We start from the raw sequence: 22671 nt of genomic DNA on the forward strand, positions 1-22671 counted from the left end.
TCATACTTCTTCAACCGATGAAAATCCCCAAAATAGCTTGTGTCCCAAAGAAGAAAGTTGGTGTAAATATAACAAAGGATTGCTAACTGGTGAAGTGTACACTCATAAGCATAGTCTGCCTCATGCAATAATGGAGGTGATAAAATGTATTTTCAGAGACTTAGCAGCACCTGAACTGTTGAAAAAGTGTATTCACGGAAAAACTCAAAACCCCAATGAAAGTGTAAATAGTGTTATATGGTCGAGAATCCCCAAGACTGTATTTGTTGGAATAGAAACACTTCACTTTGGTGTGTATGATGCTGTTGCGACTTTCAATGATGGCAACATTGTAAGGTGCAAGATATTTAGAAATATGGGAATGAAGATAGGTTCTAACATGGTACGAGCGATGCTTGCTTTAGACAAGGAACGCCTTCGGGCTGCAGACAGGGCTGTAAAGAGTCTAGAAATACAAGCAAGAGTAAACAGGGGGAGGAACAAGAGGAAGCTGGAGGAGGAGTTTGCAGAGGATGAAGATAATCTATCCTATGGACCTGTAATGCACTAAAAAGTTAATCCAATCTTTGTCGCTCGATTCCCAAAACTTTTATTTTCTCATACTAATTACATGTTTTCTAAGGATCTTCCGAACATATTTGTTTCAAACTTTCAGTAAATGCTACACAGTACCTTCTGCATAATTTAACACAGCCTTTTTCCAAAAAACTGTATATTTTTGAATATATAAATAAAAAATTGCAAAAAAATTTTGTGAATTTTCATTACAATTGAAAAAAAATCATCTTTAATAACTGAACTAAACTTTTCTAAAATCCCTGTGTTAAGTAGTAGCCCATATTCCAATAAATAATCTGTAAAAAGTTCAACTTCCTACCTCAAATACTTTGTGAGGAAAGATGAAATTTATAAGCGTTATTTTAACATTGCAAGTATAGGGCGTTCCGGAGCCCCTTAAGAGATGCAGAGCGCCGGTGGTGAGCGGGCTGCCGAGGTTGACGGCGCGGTAGCGAGCACTCACCTGAAGTACTTGATGAGGGAGAGCAGCTGCGCGGTGGGCCGCTGGCGCGTGTCGCGGCTCAGCAGGCGCACCACCGCCTCCTGCAGCGGCACCGGCACCCGCGGCAGCACGTTGTGCACCTGCTCCTCCAGCTGCAACAGCACCACAGCAGCTGTCAGTGGGGGCGCCAGTACAACAGCTCGGCAGGTGTAGTGGCGCCGGAACACGACGCATCAGGCTGTGTACTGCCTGATCCAGACGCAATAACAAACACGAGAGTAGCTCCAGTTAGCGACACCCACTGTACTGTAGTTTGTTATTGAATACCAGGGTGGTCTGTTAAGTATGGCTAATTTCCATGAAACAAATTAACGTTTTTGTTCCGTCTTCAAGGTTAGTAAGTTTGATTATTCCAAGGATTGTATAAAGAATTTCAACTATGTACAGTGAAAAGTTCATTGTTCACAACGATCTGAATCCCCTGGTTGTTGCGGGTGGCGGAGTTGCCATTGGCCACCTCCGCCATCCCCCTGTTCGACCTCAACCTCTCTTCAATGATCCTGCCGAACACCTGATCCTCAGTCTCTTCTTCCCTGGCCTTACCGTCACCTGTGACACCATTTACATCCGCCCTAATACCCCGGTCCCATATGATTTCCTCGCCTACATAGACCTAGGTGATTGCCGGCGATCTCAACATCCACAGCCGCACACCAGCACAGTTACGGCGGTGGCATTGGTTTATTGCCACCCTCCAACGTGACCTCCTGCCTCTCCCTCAACATACTCACCCAGAATCCAATACCACTCCTGATGTAACCCAAACCTCATTAAGCGCATTACTGCGGATGTCCTTAACCCTATAGGTAGCGATCACCTACCCATCTTGCTCACCCTATCAGGTGGACCTCGCCCACTCTCTGCCCACGACCCAGACCCACCCCTGAGACTCGTCCATGATTACTCCCGTGCCAACTGGGATGCTACCGGGATACCATCGATACCCAGGTTGGACGACACCCCTCACCTGCCAACACCCTGATGACATCACCCATGCCTCTTCCTTTCTCCACTGGACTTTGTCGGAGGCTGTCGAGGCGCACGTTCCCACCAAAGCCATCAACTCTCACCGCCCTACCTTACCACCACAGGCCGTATACCACCTCCACGAATCCCGTCGCGTCCACTCCTTCCTCTGTACCCGGGACCGGTACACACTCCTCCACCACAGGCAACTCCAACGCCATATTAGAAACTTCTTCGCGGCCAGAAGACGCTGGACCTGGCGACAGACATGCACCTGTCTTAATTCTTCACTGCCTATTAACTCCTCCAAGTACTGGTCAGCCTTCCACCGCCTTAATGGCACGAAACCTTCTCCCCACTATCCTCTCCTACACGATGACCACTCTTTGCCTCCCACCTGTCTGACGTCCTATCCATCCCTAAGATCCCATATTTGATTACTCCCTCTTCCCTGACATCCAAGACTGCACTGACACCTCTCTCTGCCCACTTGCTCCTAGCTTTCAGGACTTGGAGGCCGCACCACCATCTGATCTCAACACACCCACTATCACACAAGACATCGTCACCACACTTTGCACCAAACGCAACACGGCTCCCAGTCACGACTGTATTGCGTATCGCCATCTCGAAGAAGCCCACCCTCTCCTTCCTTACAGTCCTAGCCACTCTCCACCAGCTTCTTCCCAAACCTGCCAAACCCCCTTCTCACACCTACTCCTATCGCCCTATCAGCTACATGTCAGTCTTCAACAAGGTCCTGGAGTCCATCCATACCCGCTGCATTCACCACCACCTCCACTAGCACCGCCTTCTTCCCTTGGCCCAATGTGGCTTCTGACCTTATTTCTCTGCCGATGATCTCCTCCTCCACCTGACACACCTCCTTTCCAGTCACTTCAATTCCCATCGCTCCACCATCTTTGTGTCCCTTGACCTTGAACGTGCCTACGACCGTGTATGGCATCCTGGACTCCTCTTCAAACTCTAGACTTATGCCCTCCCCATCAACTATGTTTGGCTGATAGCCTCCTTCCTCTCTCACTGCCCCCCCCCCTATGTTACCATCCACAACTCCAACTGTTATGCCTTCTACCCCTCCACTGGTGTGCCCCAAGACTCCGTCCTTTCCCCTCTTCTCTAACTCATATACACGGCGGACATGCTGCAGCCCCCACCACCCTTCTATCTCCTGCAATATGATGATGATACCGCCTTCCTTGCTCTTGCCCCCCCCCCCCCATCTAAAGTTACCAGCGCCTCCTCTAGTCCCACCTTGACCTGTTCACCGCATGGTGCAACCAATGGCTCCTTAAGATCAATCCCTCCAAGACCCAGGCAATCATCGTAGGCCTCACCACCCCCCACCCCCTTCCACCTCCTAGATATCTACCTTACTATGGTCGACCTATTGCCCTCACTCCCACCCTCAAGTACCTTGGCATCACCCTCGACCACCGCCTTTCCTGGACCACCCATCTCCTCACAGTCCAAGCCAGGGCATGTAACTGTCTCTGTCTCCTCAAACTTCTCTCTGGTCGAACATGGGGATTAGACTCTTCCACTATCCTACATACCTATAAGTCCCTCATCTGCCCCATCCTAAGTTATGCCCACCCCTCTTGGATCTCTGCCCCCTCAACTACTACAAATCCCTCCAAATCCTTGAGTGCCATGCACTCCACCTCTCTTATCGCATCCGTCTCCCATCCCCCATGCGGATCCTTTATGATATGATTCCCTTCCCCCATCTTCTCCTGTTCCTAGAACGACTGCGGATCCTATATGTCTCCTGCAAACTGCATCCCCCCCATCCTTTGGTTTCCCCCATCCTCTCCCACCCTAGCTCGCTGTACCACAGTGTCCTCCCTGGTCTCCATCTCCACATGCTCCATACTCTCGCCCAAGGTGGCTTCCACCAATTCTTCTTCCCGATGATGTCCTCGTGCCTTCCATCTGCCCCTCCTACCAGATCTAATTCCTCCTACCCCCCCCCCCTCCTCAGGGCTGCGCTCCCACTTTCCCTACCTCTCCCCCTTCCCTTCTTCCTCCTCTTCCCCTGCCACACACCTTCTTTTTCCTTTTCACCCACCCCAGTCTTCCAGCTCCTTTCCTTCTCCCCTCCACTGCCCTCTTCCTACCCCCTCCTGGCTTACCACTACCGCCTCTCCCCCTTTTCTTCCCCCCTCCTCGCTTCACCTGGTTGTATGTCCTCTTCCGTGCAGTGATTTTTAACGTTTTCATTGTAGTGTAAGTGTCACTCCAGTGCTGTCTGCAGTGCTATGCTCCACCAGCAACAGCAGTGTCCACAGCGTAGTTCATTTGTGTTCCCACTGTGGTGTTTCTTTGTTTTCATGTCGACTCAGTGTTCATTCTCCGCATGTCTGCATGGCTCTCGTCTATGTTGTTTTTAAATCTACCATTTCTACTCATCTATTTTTGTTCTTGTTTACTCATCACTTTATACCAAATCCCTGTTATGTGTTATTTCTCACTTGACTGTGTTTTTTCTCTGTAACTCTCTTGGCTGAAGAGTGGCGTATTATGCTGCTGCCAGCCCACCACATTTTGGGGAGTGAAATAACAATAAAGAAAAAAAACCATCTGAATTTGTCATTGTGTCGACTGCGATTGAAAATGGGGAAAACCGAGTTTTGTGCTGTTATAAAACATTTACATTTGAAGGTTTGGACTGCCACACAAATCAAAACAGAACTGAATGAAGTTCACACGGACTCTGCACCATCACTGAAGGCCATTTACTTTTGGACTGCTGTATTTAAACGTGGTAGGACAAGCACCAAGATGGCACTCACTCTGACCGTCCACTTGAGGTCTTCTGAAAGGGAACAATTGTCAAAATCTGTGATATGCTGATGCAAGATCTCTGAATAAACATTCGCGAGATTGCTGAGACTGTTCAGTATCTCAACTGAGTGAGTGCATTACATCCCTCGTGAAGAATTGGTTGGGAAGAAGCTGTGTGCGATGTGGATGCTATGGTTGCTCACACTCGATGAAAAGTCCGTCTGGCATATCACTTCATACAATGTGTGGAGATGTTTAATTGCAGTCCGCAAGACTTTTTGCGCCGATTTGTGATTGCTTATGAAACCTGGATCGGAGTCAAAACGGTATTCAAAACCATGGTTAATGCTGCAAGAAGTTCAGCAAAGAAGGCAAAGACCATTTTGTCAGCTGGTGGTGGCCATTATTTTTTTTGGATTCCTAACGAATGATCCTCATAGATTTCTTGGAAAAATGATGTCAGAGAACACTTACTTCAGGAAGACCAGAGAGAAGAGACATACTGTCGGGAGGCCGAAGAAAGTACTTGCTTCAGAGAGATGGGTCATTGGAGACAACTACCGAGAGGGACGTCTCTGACTTGAAGCACAGTGCATAGGTTGAGCTGGACTCAGAACTCCCAACCATTACTGCCGCTGTATTCCACACTCAAACCAGATAAGTCTGGAAATCATGAGTTGGTGCTGCAATAACCTAGTTCAGGCAAATTCCGCGTCCGGCCATCCTGATTTAAGTTTTCTGTGATTTCCCTAAATCGCTCCAGGCAAATGCCGGGATGGTTCATTTCAAAGGGCACGACCGACTTCATTCCCCATCCTTCCCTAATCCGATGAGACCGATGACCTCGCTGTCTGGTCTCCTTCCCCAAAACAACCGCAACCTATGTCTGTGCACACTTGGGAAAACACAGTTAATCATAAAAGCATTCTTGTTGTTTGGAAAGAGACTACTGTCTAAGCACAGATGGGGGCGGGATCAGAACAATTACGCAAACAGTATGCTAATGCTGGGGATTTACGGGATCCTACAGACGCTGGTCTGGAGATGTCCTAATGCCACAGTGGTGGATGAGTGCCGGCAACCCCACCAGAGATGAACAGTCTGCTTCAACTTGTCTTTGAACACTTGCTTTCTCATAACTTTCTGTAGATACGTAGCCTCAATCTTGTTCGAAACAGTTTGTAGATGCTCCTATTCCATACCACGAAGGACATCTTGTGAATGAATGGATCATTCTGATCGGCCCTTACTGAATTTACCCATCAAACTGCTGCTGCTGCTGCCAGTGTGGGAGCACAGTCAGCCATTGTTTTCTGCAGACGAGACTTTCAGTAGCAGATCATCATGTTGCACTGACAGTTAAACCAGGCAAAAGTGCCATACAGATCGTTAAATACTGGCAGACTCTTACTCAATTACACTGCTCTGCCACTGAGGACGGAAGCTTGAATATTAGAGCGTAAAATCTGCCTCCAACCCGACAAAATATTACCGCATACTGCGTCAATGTAGTAAACATACAGTTCGAATCCTGCGCCACACAAAATCGGCCCTTTTCCGTCATTCATATAGCTATCGACCTCCAGACACTCGTAAATATACCGCAAAGACAGACAGTACCGTGTATACTCCTCGCTGCACTAGATATTTCCTTCGAGGTCGGGCGGTTATCCACGCCCAACGGGTGACCAGAGCGACCTCAGTGGACTGAAGTCACTCGCAGAACTGTTGTACAAAGGCTGGGTCTGTCCCATCGACACAAAGACATTACTGTCTATGGTCCCGAACTGCTTGCTTGTTTGCTTGCTTTTCTACGCCCATCTCCAGGCCGTGGGATTACAAGAAAACACGTATTTTTTCACCTGGTTTGCTGGAATATTATACCATTTACGCGATACTTCTCGATATCGAGATGTGCGAGTGCCAGAAATATGGTTCACAAGTGGCTGTAATCATTAAAGGACTTCTCCATAGGATCCAACGCATGTATGTGGTTGAATGGAAAGACTTGATTCCAAATCATAGAAAAAATTTCTACTGAAAGCGTAGCACTAGAGATCTGAAAAGCTAGTGTACCTTTCTTATGACCCCAGTCAGCACACCGTCTACTACTGTTTGTGATCCTTCTCAGTCAACTATCGCCTATAACCCAGTCGATATATCGCACAATCTCTGACATGGCATCGAGACACAATGCATTACAAATACTAAAGGAATACCTAGCGGCGGTGGAGTGAGGGAGTTTGCAAATACCAGTTTCATACCGCAATCCTTAGACGAATCACTTGGAAAATTCGGTAATTTTGTTACGAGGGGGCATCGTTGGTGATGTGTAACCGCACTGTTGGTCTGATACTACACACTCCGGCGATCACCGTCAATATTCAGTGTCTGGAAAAACCATGTAATTCGTAGGTAATGCCATATGGAAATTTATAAAGCTAGTGTAGCTTCAAACATGGATACTTGTGTCCACCTGTAGAAATAAGAGCGCTTGTGATGGTAATATGGGTGTGTTTTTTTAACATATAACGGTTGCAACTCTTTCTAAGACACAATGGCAGCACTCACAAGAAAAACTTATGATACATGTCCACACATCATTGATTTTCGGTCAGTATTATTTCGAATTGCTGATAATCAATCATTGGCGAAGTATCATACTTAGTAGAAGGGGGTGTGTGATAGGTTCGCCTTCAGCATCAGGCTTATAAAGTATGTGTTTGTGTTCCGACATGTGCAAAGGAACTGACTATGTCCAGTCGTAAGGAAGCTATGAATTTGATGTGGAATACTGTGATAGCAAAGAGAAGAGTAGGTCAAGTCATAAGAATAGTACAGATATTTCCATTTCCAAAGCTACAGCCGTCAGCAGGGTGTATTTCTGATACTTCGCTCATTGTCGAACGTCATTCAATTGAGACTGCGATCGTAATATTTAATTGTAAGTACAGGGATAAAATACATATGAGGCCGGTTTCTTTTTCTATAACGATTACATTTGTGTGTGCTTGGCGAGCAGCGCCGGTGACCTGTGGTGGGATGATTCACGTTTCTGGCTAATGGTAGAAGCTGTCTCAATGGAGAGGCCTGCTGGGGTGTAGGAATGTAGCTGACTTAAATGTGTCATTATCGAGACAGCCGAATAGCGGCCTAATACTTGGTATGTGTTGGAGCACTTTCGTGATCTCGTTGAAGTTTGAGAAGATTCAATAGGGACTTGTGTTTGCGCTGGACCGTTATACCCTCCCATGTAAATTGTTTTGTTGACTGCTTCTGCACATTGTGCGCCTTCATTTAGTTGAGGAAACATCGATTGTGGTGTGTGCATCGAGCAGGTGAAAGACAGGTGTACAACATGTTTGCTGCTTCTCTAGACATGAGAAATACCTTAGTTGTCTTTGTAAATTATAGGAATGATTTGGAATCTGTCATATCACCGACATTGGTATTCGCGAGTGGAAATATCAGGTTCCTCTAATTTTTTTTCGAATTCTCACGTAAAGGTCTTTGCTGATGGGATAACTTTATAGTTACTCAGTGGTTTACAACACGCTCCACTTCGCTAAAGTTTCGTGTTTGTACAGAAATAATTCCCAGTCTATATCTTTGGAATTACGTTGCGTGAGAGATCGGTAGGATACTGCTATGTGCTTGATGTAGAGAAGTATCGCGTAAATGGTATAATATTCTGGCAAACCATATGAAAAAATACATATGTTCTTGTAATCCCAGAGCCTGGAGATGGGTTGTTGTGTACATAGTTGTGTATAGTCAGCGCATACACAACTTTCCCACTAGCGCGCGCCCTGCTAAGCACAACAGCGCAGGCTACGAGATGGCGCTGCCATAGAAACGGACCAAATTCTGCTTCCACCGATCTGCGTATTAACATGTAACGCAGTCAATGACATTGCTGCTTACGTAGAACCTTTTCTCCTCGTGGATCACACTCGCGCAGTGATACATGAATGCGTGAGGTATTATAACGAGTGTACAGACCTCCAATTAGTCAGTCTTCATTTGTCTGCACCAATCTATACTCAAGTTTCAGTCTGCACCTAATAAGATTACCATATTCGTGTACATAGCCATGAAGATAAATGTACAGACACTTTTGTCAAGTATCAGATATATATGTGAGAATAAGATTAACGTACCAGTACCAAAGGAACTTCAGATTGTCAATTGTAAATAGCATCCAGAACCAAGTTAAGTAATTTTTGTGCTTGTTATTCTTTTAATAAATGTGTGTGAAAATTAATCAAGTTCTGTTTAAAGTTGGTCAGTGTCAATCTGCTACTCTAAGCATGCAAGTGACATTTCTATCGTCTGGCCTAATGGCAGAAGATAAACACGCCACGATAAGATCACGAGACACATTGCTGACACTTACCTACTTCGAGCGACAAGTCAAATAATCTAATGGTGTGTGTACTGAAGGTCTTACAGTACGCACATCACGTGGGTGTAGAAAAGCAAGCAAGCAGTTCGGGACCAGAGACAGTAATGTCGTTGTGTCGATGGGACAGACCCAGCCTTTGTACAACAGTTCTGCGAGTGACTTCGGCCCACTGAGGTCGCTCTGGTCACCTGTCGGGCGTGGATAACCACCCGTCCTCGCCGGAAATATCTAGTGCAGCGAGGAGTATACACGGTGCTGTCTGTCTTTGCGGTATATTTACGAGTGTCTGGCGGTCTATAGCTGTATGAATGACGCAAAAGGGGCGGCTTTGTATGGCGCAGGATTCGAACTGTATGTTTTCTACATTGACGCAGTAAGCGGTAATATTTTGTCGGGTTGGAGGCAGATTTTACGCTCTAATATTCAAGCTTCCGTCCTCAGTGGCAGAGCAATGTAATTGAGTAAGAGTCTGCCAGTATTTAACCATCTGTATGGCACTTTTGCTGGTTTAACTGTCAGTGCAATATGACGATCTGCCACTGAAAGTCTCGTCTGCAGAAAACAATGGCCGACGGTGCTCCCACACTGGCAGCAGCAGCAGTTTGATGGGTAAATTCAATAAGGGCCAATCAGAATGTTCTATTAATTCACAAGATGTCAAATGATTCAAATGGCTCTGAGCACTATGGGACTTAACATCTCAGGTCATCAGTCCCCTAGAACTTAGAAGTACTTAAACCTAACTAACCTAAGGACATCACACACATCCATGCCCGAGGCAGGATTCTAACCTGCGACTGTAGCGGCCTCGCGGTTCCAGACTGAAGCGCCTAGAACCGCTCGGCCACCATGGGCCGGCTACAAGATGTCCTTCGTCTTATGGAACAGGAGCATCTACAAATTGTTTCGAACAAGATAGAGGCTACATATTTACAGAAAGTTCTGAGAAAGCAGGTGTTCAAAGACAAGTTGAAGCAGACCGTTCATCTCTGGTGGGGATACCGTTACTCATCCGCCACTGTGGCATTAGGACATCTCCAGATCAGTAGCTGCAGGATCCCGTATATCACCGCCATTAGCATTCTGTTTGCGTAATTGTTCTGATCCCCCCCCCTCCCCCCAATCTGTGCTTAGACAGTGCTCTCTTTCCAAACAACAAGAATGCTTTTATGATTAACGGTGTTTTCCCGAGTGTGCACAGACATGATGAAGGCTTTTAGCGGTGAGAACATTTAACGTTTCTGAGATGTATGTTGACAGCAGGACGAACATTTCATTGAAATACGTCAGCCATGCTGGGCAAGTAAAGTAAGCATACGTGTCCTGCTAGACACAGCTCGCATATCCCGTTAGGATCACTAGGAAGAATGCACTGTGTGCTATTCTGGGAAGCATTGGAATGGGTTTCTATAGCGCTGGATCTGCAGCTCTGCATCACCGTGCCAGCAACTGTGCCTACGTGAACATGTATTTCGACAGGGATGCCGCCGCCACATCCTTGCGGAGTGAACTGACACCTGAGCATGGTCCAGCAGCTGACGGCCGCGTCGTCACTTCACGGAGGCTGTCGGTGCATCCTGACTCTTGGGAGTGTGTGCGGTAGCGTCCTGCGTGGTCCAGTGGACAGGGGATGGGGGAATGTGTCTTTTAGTAGCAATCTTTTGTTCACTCTATATTCCATCAATTTCACTGGACGATAGGATGTTGCAAATTAAAGAAACCGACCCCATACATGTGAAGAATATAGATTTAATTAATTTGCATAAATTTTTTATATCAACATGTTGTTAGCAGTACAATACTTAAGGGGAGGGTGTGTGTGAGTGGGTGACATGGAGCAGAGCAGGTGTTAGGTGCAGAATACTAGGTTAATTTGCATAATTGTTATGTAAAACACAGTACAATAGTTTAAGGGGGTGGGTGACAAGGAAGAATGCTCCAGAAATGGCGTTCAAAAGCATGTATAATTTGAAAAGTGTACTAGAAAATGTTGGGTGGACATAACTAATTACTTAATTTGGTATGAAAGGCGGTACAATAGTTTAAGGAAATGAGGGTGACATGGAAAACCACTTAATAGAATAATAGGTTAAGTGTCAACAAAAGGCCAAACATTATGACATTAGACACCCAGAGTACAGTGCTGAACATTGGGTTATGCAACATGTTTGCCTCAGAGTTGTTTGTGTCTCTGCACATCAGTCTGCTGCATTATTTACAAGTAGTTTGCAATTACTGTTGTAATGGTACTTTGACTTCCGCGCCTCCGCCAATACAAAGATATAATTTACGATCGCGCACGCAGAAGAGCGCTGTGTCAGCGCCCGATTTTTATAAATAATTTTGTTCATCTTTTTACTTTTGCGTAGGTTTTTTGTTTTGAACAACTAATTGATGGGACTCTCTCTCTCTCTTGTCTTCATACGAAAGACGTGTATTTTCGGCGATGTGTTGAATGTGCTTTTCGGTGGAAATTAAAATTACATTACAAAGCGAGGTTGTTTCAATAGTGATTCGAGGTGGTTATCATCAAATTTTTAAATTGATCATGACAGTGACAACTTGAAGAAGTTTTCAACAGACGGAGAAAAGTGAAAGATGGGTCGTCCTAAAAGAGAAATTAGGAAGACAGCCATGAAGACTATATTGTAATTAGCACTGCGTATCTAACAAGATTATAAGGTAAACTTCAGTTAGATTCTGATGCTATTTCCGTACAGTCGCTTTTTGTAGTGTTGCCGACCCAGTCTGCCATGCAGGGTCAAATTACAGCACGATCTCAATCAATAATACGAAGTCCGCCTTATCCGTAACTGAAACCACCAAAATTCCAAACCCAGTCAGATTTTCTATTTTATATTTTTCATGGCAGAGCCCCGAGGAGAAGGGAACACTACACTGTGACCTCAAGCATATCAGGGTGAGTGTTTTGGATCAGTGTATTAAATATACTATGTCAAATCCGTCTCTAAATAAAGTGTTCCAAAATAAATAAAGCACACTCCTTCCTCTCTCCAGGGGGCCAGAACAGGCTGAGTCATTTTCTCCCCATTTTTCCCCCTCCAGACCGCCGTCTTGGATTACGTCACGGGAGGCACAACAGTGTCCTCTGGTGGCAGTACTGTATACTAGGTCAGTTGGACTCCGGACCTCATACTGGACACACTGGATGTCTGTACTGCCTCAAACTGTTGAAATAAAGACTGCCTGCAAGATAAAGACTTACATCCATCCTATCCAGCACAGGCTCAGTCCTTTTCCCGTCAATTCCTAGAAAGAGGTGGCAGACGGATGATGTAGGTTAGTGCAGGTAGCCCAAGTGACCTATTTTTCCATCATTTTCTTAGGATAGTGGAGGTGCCTGTGGTGTGCTGCATTGTGCTGCTGGAATTTGAACTTCCCGCCATTATCTGGTGGAAGGGGGATGGTAGGGTGTTAGTCAAATTGATAAGAGGGAGATGGGCTATTCAAATAATTCAGACCTCAAAGTATACCTGTAGCAGAGAGAGGGGAGGTTGGGGGGATGGAGGGGATGGGGAGGGGCTGGGGTACAATGTACTAAGTGCCTGTGAATCAAAAGGAAGGATCCTTTTAGCAGAAGAATAGGTTAAGGACCAAGAACAATACGTTTGCCCTGAGTGCATACCTGCACCTGATGTCGGCAACCCGCACTAACTAATTGCCCTGACGCCTGCTTTGCTCTGCTACTAACATTACCAACGTGATAATTCAACCAACATTTTAGTTCCTGCAGTAAATGAGCTGTTTAAGCTCTAGAAGGGGCAGAGTTGAATCAAGTTTCCACCTCACAGTCTTGCAAAAACAGTTTTCTGTGTAGAGCTTACCTTCACCTCATCGTCCACTGCATTAAATTCAGTACTGGAATTTATCCTTCAAGTATGAACTTGGGTTTGTTGTAAGGGTTCACCTCCGTGTCTTATCTGTGCTGGGTACTCCTCAATACGCTGTTTTGTGTCCATTCACTGGTTTGTAATAGCGCATTACATAAAGGTGCAGCTGGCCGCGGTGGTCTAGCGGTTCTGGCGCTGCAGTCCGGAACCGTTGGCCTGCTACGGTCGCAGGTTCGAATCCTGCCTCGGGCATGGGTGTGTGTGATGTCCTTAGGTTAGTTAGGTTTAAGTAGTTCTAAGTTCTAGGGGACTTATGACCTAAGATGTTGAGTCCCATAGTGCTCAGAGCCATTTGAACCATAAAGGTGCAGGTACAGTTGATTGTGGCTATATTTATATACGTATATACTTATGGAAAATATTTTTTTACGTTTTGCTCGAGTACTTCCAGGCCTGTGCCCCATCACGCATTTAATTTCTGCTCCGTATTATGTAATTTATGGAGCTGCTTTTAATTTCCTATAATACGCCGCTTTTTCAGGATGTTTTCCAAGTTCCTGTTTCGTCACATATTTCAGATGATCTGGCATGTCCCTTCATTTTTTCATTTTATAATATATTTACATTTGGCTATAAATCCATATGTCAGTTCATTCATTTGATGGATCAATGCTGTTTCTAGTTACACACCACACATTAATGTTGAATGTAAATATTTTTAATTACGTAATTATGTTTTGTGTTTAATTATAAATTGACAAATTTTGCTGCTCCCATTGTGACAGATTTGTCATAGGCTATGCGCTTGACTTTAGTTCTATTCACGATGTTCTATAATGGATTCCGAATTTTCCGGCTGCGTTTGGTTACGGTACAAGGAAAGTACAAGGAAAGTAAGAGCAAGTTTGTGTACATGAACCATGGACCTTGTCGTTGGTGGGGAGGCTTGCGTGCCTCAGCGATACAGATGGCCGTACTGTAGGTACAACCACAACGGAGGGGTATCTGTTGAGAGGCCAGACAAACGTGTGGTTCCTGAAGAGGGGCAGCAGCCTTTTCAGTAGTTGCAAGGGCAACAGTCTGGATGATTGACTGATCTGGCCTTGTAACAATAACCAAAACGGCATTGCTGTGCTGGTACTGCGAACGGCTGAAAGCAAGGGGAAACTACGGCCGTAATTTTTCCCGAGGGCATGCAGCTTTACTGTATGATTAAATGGTGATGGCGTCCTCTTGGGTAAAATATTCCGGAGGTAAAATAGTCCCCCATTTGGATCTCCGGGCGGGGACTACTCAAGAGGATGTCGTTATCAGGAGAAAGAAAACTGGCGTCCTACGGATCGGAGCGTGGAATGTCAGATCCCTTAATCGGCCAGGTAGGTTAGAAAATTTAAAAAGGGAAATGGATAGGTTAAAGTTAGATATAGTGAGAATTAGTGAAGTTCGGTGGCAGGAGGAACAAGACTTCTGGTCAGGTGACTACAGGGTTATAAACACAACGTCAAATAGGGGTAATGCAGGAGTAGGTTTAATAATGAATAGGAAAATAGGAATGCGGGTAAGCTACTACAAGCAGCATAGTGAACGCATTATTGAGGCCAAGATAGATACGAAGCCCACACCTACTACAGTAGTACAAGTTTATATGCCAACTAGCTCTGCAGATGACGAAGAAATTGAAGAAATGTATGATGAAATAAAAGAAATTATTCAGATAGTGAAGGGAGACGAAAATTTAATAGTGATGGGTGACTGGAATTCGAGTGTAGGAAAAGGGAGAGAAGGAGACGTAGTAGGTGAATATGGATTGGGGCTAAGAAATGAAAGAGGAAGCCGCCTGGTAGAATTTTGCACAGAGCACAACTTAATTATAGCTAACACTTGGTTTAAGAATCACCATAGAAGGTTGTATACATGGAAGAACCCTGGAGATACTAAAAGGTATCAGATAGATTATATAATGGTAAGACAGAGATTTAGGAACCATGTTTTAAATTGTAAGACATTTCCAGGGGCAGATGTGGACTCTGACCACAATCTATTGGTTATGACCTGTAGATTAAAACTGAAGAAACTGCAAAAAGGTGGGAATTTAAGGAGATGGGACCTGGATAAACTGAAAGAACCAGAGGTTGTACAGAGTTTCAGGGAGAGCATAAGGGAACAATTGACAGGAATGGGGGAAAGAAATGCAGTAGAAGAAGAATTGGTAGCTTTGAGGGATGAAGTAGTGAAGGCAGCAGAGGATCAAGTAGGTAAAAAGACGAGGGCTAGTAGAAATCCCTGGGTAACAGAAGAAATATTGAATTTAATTGATGAAAGGAGAAAATATAAAAATGCAGTAAATGAAGCAGGCAAAAAGGAATACAAACGTCTCAAAAATGAGATCGACAGGAAGTGCAAAATGGCTAAGCAGGGATGGTTAGAGGACAAATGTAAGGATGTAGAGGCTTATCTCACTAGGGGTAAGATAGATACTGCCTACAGGAAAATTAAAGAGACCTTTGGAGATAAGAGAACCACTTGTATGAACATCAAGAGCTCAGATGGAAACCCAGTTCTAAGCAAGGAAGGGAAAGCAGAAAGGTGGAAGGAGTATATAGAGGGTCTATACAAGGGCGATGTACTTGAGGACAATATTATGGAAATGGAAGAGGATGTAGATGAAGATGAAACGGGAGATACGATACTGCGTGAAGAGTTTGACAGAGCACTGAAAGACCTGAGTCGAAACAAGGCCCCCGGAGTAGACAACATTCCATTGGAACTACTGACGGCCTTGGGAGAGCCAGTCCTGACAAAACTCTACCATCTGGTGAGCAAGATGTATGAAACAGGCGAAATACCCTCAGACTTCAAGAAGAATATAATAATTCCAATCCCAAAGAAAGCAGGTGTTGACAGATGTGAAAATTACCGAACAATCAGTTTAATAAGCCACAGCTGCAAAATACTAACACGAATTCTTTACAGACGAATGGAAAAACTAGTAGAAGCCGACCTCGGGGAAGATCAGTTTGGATTCCGTAGAAATACTGGAACACGTGAGGCAATACTGACCTTACGACTTATCTTAGAAGAAAGATTAAGGAAAGGCAAACCTACGTTTCTAGCATTTGTAAACTTAGAGCAATGTTGACTGGAATACTCTCTTTCAAATTCTAAAGGTGGCAGGGGTAAAATACAGGGAGCGAAAGGCTATTTACAATTTGTACAGAAACCAGATGGCAGTTATAAGAGTCGAGAGACATGAAAGGGAAGCAGTGGTTGGGAAGGGAGTAAGACAGGGTTGTAGCCTCTCCCCGATGTTATTCAGTCTGTATATTGAGCAAGCAGTAAAGAAAACAAAAGAAAAATTCGGAGTAGGTATTAAAATCCATGGAGAAGAAATAAAAACCTTGAGGTTTGCCGATGACATTGTAATTCTGTCAGAGACAGCAAAGGACCTGGAAGAGCAGTTGAACGGAATGGACAGTGTCTTGAAAGGAGGATATAAGATGAACATCAACAAAAGCAAAACGAGGAAATGGAATGTAGTCGAATTAAGTCGGGTGATGCTGAGGGAATTAGATTAGGAAATGAGACACTTAAAGTAGTAAAGGAGTTTTGCTATTTGGGGAGCAAAATAACTGATGACGGTCGAAGTAGAGAGGATATAAAATGTAGACTGGCAATGGCAAGGAAAGCGTTTCTGAAGAAGAGAAATTTGTTAACATCGAGTATAGATTTAAGTGTCAGGAAGTCATTTCTGAAAGTATTTGTATGGAGTGTAGCCATGTATGGAAGTGAAACATGGACGGTAAATAGTTTGGACAAGAAGAGAATAGAAGCTTTCGAAATGTGGTGCTACAGAAGAATGCTGAAGATTAGATGGGTAGATCACATAACTAATGAGGCGGTATTGAATAGGATTGGGGAGAAGAGAAATTTGTGGCACAACTTGACTAGAAGAAGGGATCGGTTGGTAGGACATGTTCTGAGGCATCAAGGGATCACCAATTTAGTATTGGAGGGCAGCGTGGAGGGTAAAAATCGTAGGGGGAGACCAAGAGATGAATACACTAAGCAGATTCAGAAGGATGTAGGTTGCAGTAGGTACTGGGAGATGAAGAAGCTTGCACAGGATAGAGTAGCATGGAGAGCTGCATCAAACCAGTCTCAGGACTGAAGACCACAACAACAACAACAAGGATATTTTGTATATGTGCGAGGTGCGTCTAAAAAGAAACAAAACTGTAATTGGAGAGATACAAAACTGTAATCGGAGAGATGTATTCGCAAATTGGGAATACGATGAAACGTCAGCTGTAGAATTTATTGGGGATACGTGGAAATATGTGCCGGAGTGATACTCGAACCCGGATTTCGTGCTGAATGTGAACGATCGCCTTAACTGCTTGGGCTATCCACACACACTTCCCAGACCGATTCAAACTTCATACGTCTCTTAGTGCTCGCATATTTTCTGCAATTCTCGCACAGGGAGAGACATTATTACTATAGTCGTTCCCGCCTGGTGTGACATGTAACACAATTTTGCAATGTATTTTCCAGTGTCTGCCTGTTGCCTGAAGAACATTGCAAAGTAGTATGCACACACTGAAGACGTAACTGAGCAGTAGAGGACTAGGCAAAATTGAGTAGTCAAAAGGGAGCGCTGTGAGTGGCAACTGGAAAATTTTGCTTCAAAAACACGTCACACTTCCGAATAACTAGAATCTGCACTGATGTGGAAGTTTTTTTAATTGGAGTGAAGTCAGAAAGGCAACTTGGGGCAGCAAGCAGAAGGGTTAGTGTGTAACGAGCCATTGGAGAAGAACGGTTTCTTAAAACTATTCGGGGAACGATCACATCAACAAGCTATCGAAATCTATCAATAGCATTAATACTTAGTAAATATTTAGGGTAGAAACTGCCTTTCTTTCCTTCACATGCTACTCATCTGGCTCTTATGCTATTCTCTGTCCACCTCCAGTTTATTTCACTACTCTTTATCCTCATATTAAGAAACAGTCTTCGAAGACGAAAGTAACACATAACTGACGGAGGATATAAAATGCACACTAGCGGAGGCAGAGGTAGTCAGATGGGGATACCGAAATAATACTTCTGTTGTGTGATAGACAATAATGAGAAAACTGAAAATCAAAATCGTAACAGACACATCAGAAGCGATGCACAATCATACGTGACGGCAGGTCACACGGCGTGTCATCTCGTTTCAGTCCGTGTTGTCTCACGTTGTTGATTAAAGTACATAATGATTCATATCAGCTTCTCTCACCAGTGGCATTGCAGCTATTCAGCGGATGGTGCAGGACACTCCATAGGTTAATTTATAAAATGGTGACTGTATTATGGGTGCCAAACAACAGCCTGGTCCCGCTGATAAAGACAACACCAGAAATCAAAAACCTGTTTGAGGTCGTCAGGGTAGAAATATTTCACTGCCTGGCCGGGGAGCCACAAGACTGCATTCGTCCGAGTCCCGGGTGGAACGTTTCATCCGGCAGAAGAAACATTCGTGCGTTGATATGGAGCGGTGTTGCACCTATGATATACGCTAAAAACTGGCACACAAGATACCTCATTGCTCTGCATCCCCACGGGTGAGCAAGCGTTCGTTGGTATTAACTTCTTGGCATTTCGGGCAAGTGAGTGTGCCAGGTTGATCTTATGAAGGCGTTCGTTTGTCTTGCTGTTGACAGAAACATACCATGCAGCTTGTGCATCAGAGTCTCTCGGCAGACCAGACGGTCACGCATCCGGGTCTTATCCCAGCTCAACGGCTGTGTTACCACTGCAGCAAAGCTGTTGGCCTATGAGGAGTAAGGAACAATGTTATTTGGTACAATTTGAAAAGGTTGCTTTGAGAATTTACCACATTTTCTAATCAGTTATTTGGGATTCTTATGGTTATGAGGCACCAACGCCTGAACTGTATGAATTTATGTATGATGTGCTGTTCTTCGTATGACTTGCCACGATATATTACGATATTTGGATTCGATCACGTGCGGCCGGCGGTTTCACTGTATTCACAGAAGAGTTGTTTTGCTACAGCCAAAGGTGGTGTTAGGGTTACTTGGGGTAGGTAACTGCGGTACACACAGAATCGCCCAAGATGAGTGAAGGGAGTTCGGAGGTCTTCTAACGTAATTGGTGGGTCAAGAGAGGCTGGTTCCACAGCAATCAGTAACGTGCTTGTAAGGCATCTACGACACAGCTTTATGTGGGCACTTATGTAGATGGCCACCGCCCTGTCATAGACGCTGATCAGCGTGAGCCCCTCTCTGTGCTTGAGTAGGGTGAGCGAGCCGTGAATTACGTGGCAGCTGGTCGCTAAGTGCATGCTTACAATTGAAGTTTCCACATACCACCATGTCTACCCGTCGACCCTGGAAGAGTTGCACTACGTCCTCTGTGAATAAACGTAAACGCTCCCTGTCCCCCCAAGCCAGAAGAAGCGTAGATGTTAACGAGACGCACGACGTTGGTCGTAATGGCCATGCCCCTTGCATTTGGGAGGTATCGCACACCAGTGGCCGACAAATCCTCACGTAGAAGACGGGTAATCCCACTGTCTCTGGGGAACGCATGTGAGACACAAGCCGTATATCCAAAGAAATCGGGAGAGCTTGCTACATACACTCCTGGAAATTGAAATAAGTACACCGTGAATTCATTGTCCCAGGAAGGGGAAACTTTATTGACACATTCCTGGGATCAGATACATCACATGATCACACTGACAGAACCACAGGCACATAGACACAGGCAACAGAGCATGCACAATGTCGGCACTAGTACAGTGTATATCCACCTTTCGCAGCAATGCAGGCTGCTGTTCTCCCATGGAGACGATCGTAGAGATGCTGGATGTAGTCCTGTGGAACGGCTTGCCATGCCATTTCCACCTGGCGCCTCAGTTGGACCAGCGTTCGTGCTGGACGTGCAGACCGCGTGAGACGACGCTTCATCCAGTCCCAAACATGCTCAATGGGGGACAGATCCGGAGATCTTGCTGGCCAGGGTAGTTGACTTACACCTTCTAGAGCACGTTGGGTGGCACGGGATACATGCGGACGTGCATTGTCCTGTTGGAACAGCAAGTTCCCTTGCCGGTCTAGGAATGGTAGAACGATGGGTTCGATGACGGTTTGGATGTACCGTGCACTATTCAGTGTCCCCTCGACGATCACCAGTGGTGTACGGCCAGTGTAGGAGATCGCTCCCCACACCATGATGCCGGGTGTTGGCCCTGTGTGCCTCGGTCGTATGCAGTCCTGATTGTGGCGCTCACCTGCACGGCGCCAAACACGCATACGACCATCATTGGCACCAAGACAGAAGCGACTCTCATCGCTGAAGACGACACGTCTCCATTCGTCCCTCCATTCACGCCTGTCGCGACACCACTGGAGGCGGGCTGCACGATGTTGGGGCGTGAGCGGAAGACGGCCTGACGGTGTGCGGGACCGTAGCCCAGCTTCATGGAGACGGTTGCGAATGGTCCTCGCCGATACCCCAGGAGCAACAGTGTCCCTAATTTGCTGGGAAGTGGCGGTGCGGTCCCCTACGGCACTGCGTAGGATCCTACGGTCTTGGCGTGCATCCGTGCGTCGCTGCGGTCCGGTCCCAGGTCGACGGGCACGTGCACCTTCCGCCGACCACTGGCGACAACATCGATGTACTGTGGAGACCTCACGCCCCACGTGTTGAGCAATTCGGCGGTACGTCCACCCGGCCTCCCGCATGCCCACTATACGCCCTCGCTCAAAGTCCGTGAACTGCACATACGGTTCACGTCCACGCTGTCGCGGCATGCTACCAGTGTTAAAGTGCGATGGAGCTCCGTATGCCACGGCAAACTGGCTGACACTGACGGCGGCGGTGCACAAATGCTGCGCAGCTAGCGCCATTCGACGGCCAACACCGCGGTTCCTGGTGTGTCCGCTGTGCCGTGGGTGTGATCATTGCTTGTACAGCCCTCTCGCAGTGTCCGGAGCAAGTATGGTGGGTCTGACACACCGGTGTCAATGTGTTCTTTTTTCCATTTCCAGGAGTGTAGATTTCTCGTAAGAACGCAACCTCTACAGGGTGTTACAAAAAGGTACGGCCAAACTTTCAGGAAATATTCCTCACACACAAATAAAGAAAAGATGTTATGTGGACATGTGTCCGGAAACGCTTAATTTCCATGTTAGAGCCCATTTTAGTTTCGTCAGTATGTACTGTTCTTCCTCGATTCAACGCCAGTTGGCACAATTGAAGGAAGGTAATGTTGACTTCGGAGCTTGTGTTAACATGCGACTCATTGCTCTACAGTACTAGCATCAAGCACATCAGTACGTAGCATCAACAGGTTAGTCTTCATCACGAACGTGGTTTCGCAGCCAGTGCAATGTTTACAAATGCGGAGTTGGCAGATGCTCTTTTGATGTATGGATTAGCACGGGGCAATAGTCGTGGCGTGGTACGTTTGTATCGAGACAGATTTCCAGAACGAAGGTGTCCCGACAGGAAGACGTTCGAAGCAATTGATCGGCGTCTTAGGGAGCACGGAACATTCCAGCCTATGACTCGCGACTGGGGAAGACCTAGAACGACGAGGACACTTGCAATGGATGAGGCAATTCTTCGTGCAGTTGACGATAACCCTAATGTCAGCGTCAGAGAAGTTGCTGCTGTACAAGGTAACGTTGACCACGTCACTGTATGGAGAGTGCTACGGGAGAACCAGTTGTTTCCGTACCATGTACAGCGCGTGCAGGTACTATCAGCAGCTGATTGGCCTCCACGGGTACACTTCTGCGAATGGTTCATCCAACAATGTGTCAATCCTCATTTCAGTGCAAATGTTCTCTTTACGCATGAGGCTTCATTCCAACGTGTTCAAATTGTAAATTTTCACAAATAACATGTGTGGGCTGACGAGAATCCGCTCGCAATTGTGCAATCACGTCATCAACACAGATTTTCTGTGAACGTTTGGGCAGGCATTGTTGGTGACGTCTTGATTGGGTCCTATGTTCTTCCACCTACGCTCAATGGAGCACGTTATCATGATTTCATACGGGATACTCTACCTGTGCTGCTAGAACATGTGCCTTTACAAGTACGACACAACATGTGGTTCATGCACGATGGAGCTCCTGCACGTTTCAGTCGAAGTGTTCGTGCGCTTCTCAACAACAGATTCGGTGACCGATGGATTGGTAGAGGCGGACCAATTCCATGGCCTCCACGCCCTCCTGACCTCAACCCTCTTGACTTCTATTTATGGGGGCATTTGAAAGCTCTTGTCTACGCAACCCCGGTACCAAATGTAGAGACTCCCCGTGCTCGTATTGTGGACGGCTGTGATACAATACGCCATTCTCCAGGGCTGCATCAACGCATCAGGGATTCCATGCGACGGAGGGTGGATGCATGTATCCTCGCTAACGGAGGACATTTTGAACATTTCCTGTAACAAAGTGTTTGAAGTCACGCTGGTACGTTCTGTTGCTGTGTGTTTCCATTCCATGATTAATGTGATTTGAAGAGAAGTAATAAAATGAGCTCTAACATGGAAAGTA

The 22671-nt window shown here is 45.8% G+C and overlaps 1 protein-coding gene across 1 annotated transcript in view; it reads right to left on the reverse strand.

Moving 5' to 3' along the window:
• Positions 1–22671, reverse strand: part of LOC126188795 (SCY1-like protein 2) — a 624676-nt gene that overhangs the window by 327054 nt on the left and 274951 nt on the right. Inside the window, exon 5 of the mRNA XM_049930409.1 lies at positions 1022–1152. Coding sequence (XP_049786366.1) covers positions 1022–1152 — 131 coding nt within the window. The remainder of the gene's footprint in view (positions 1–1021; positions 1153–22671) is intronic.

The sequence above is a fragment of the Schistocerca cancellata genome, chromosome 5, assembly GCF_023864275.1.
Source record: "Schistocerca cancellata isolate TAMUIC-IGC-003103 chromosome 5, iqSchCanc2.1, whole genome shotgun sequence".
Classification (NCBI taxonomy): Eukaryota; Metazoa; Arthropoda; class Insecta; order Orthoptera; family Acrididae; genus Schistocerca; species Schistocerca cancellata.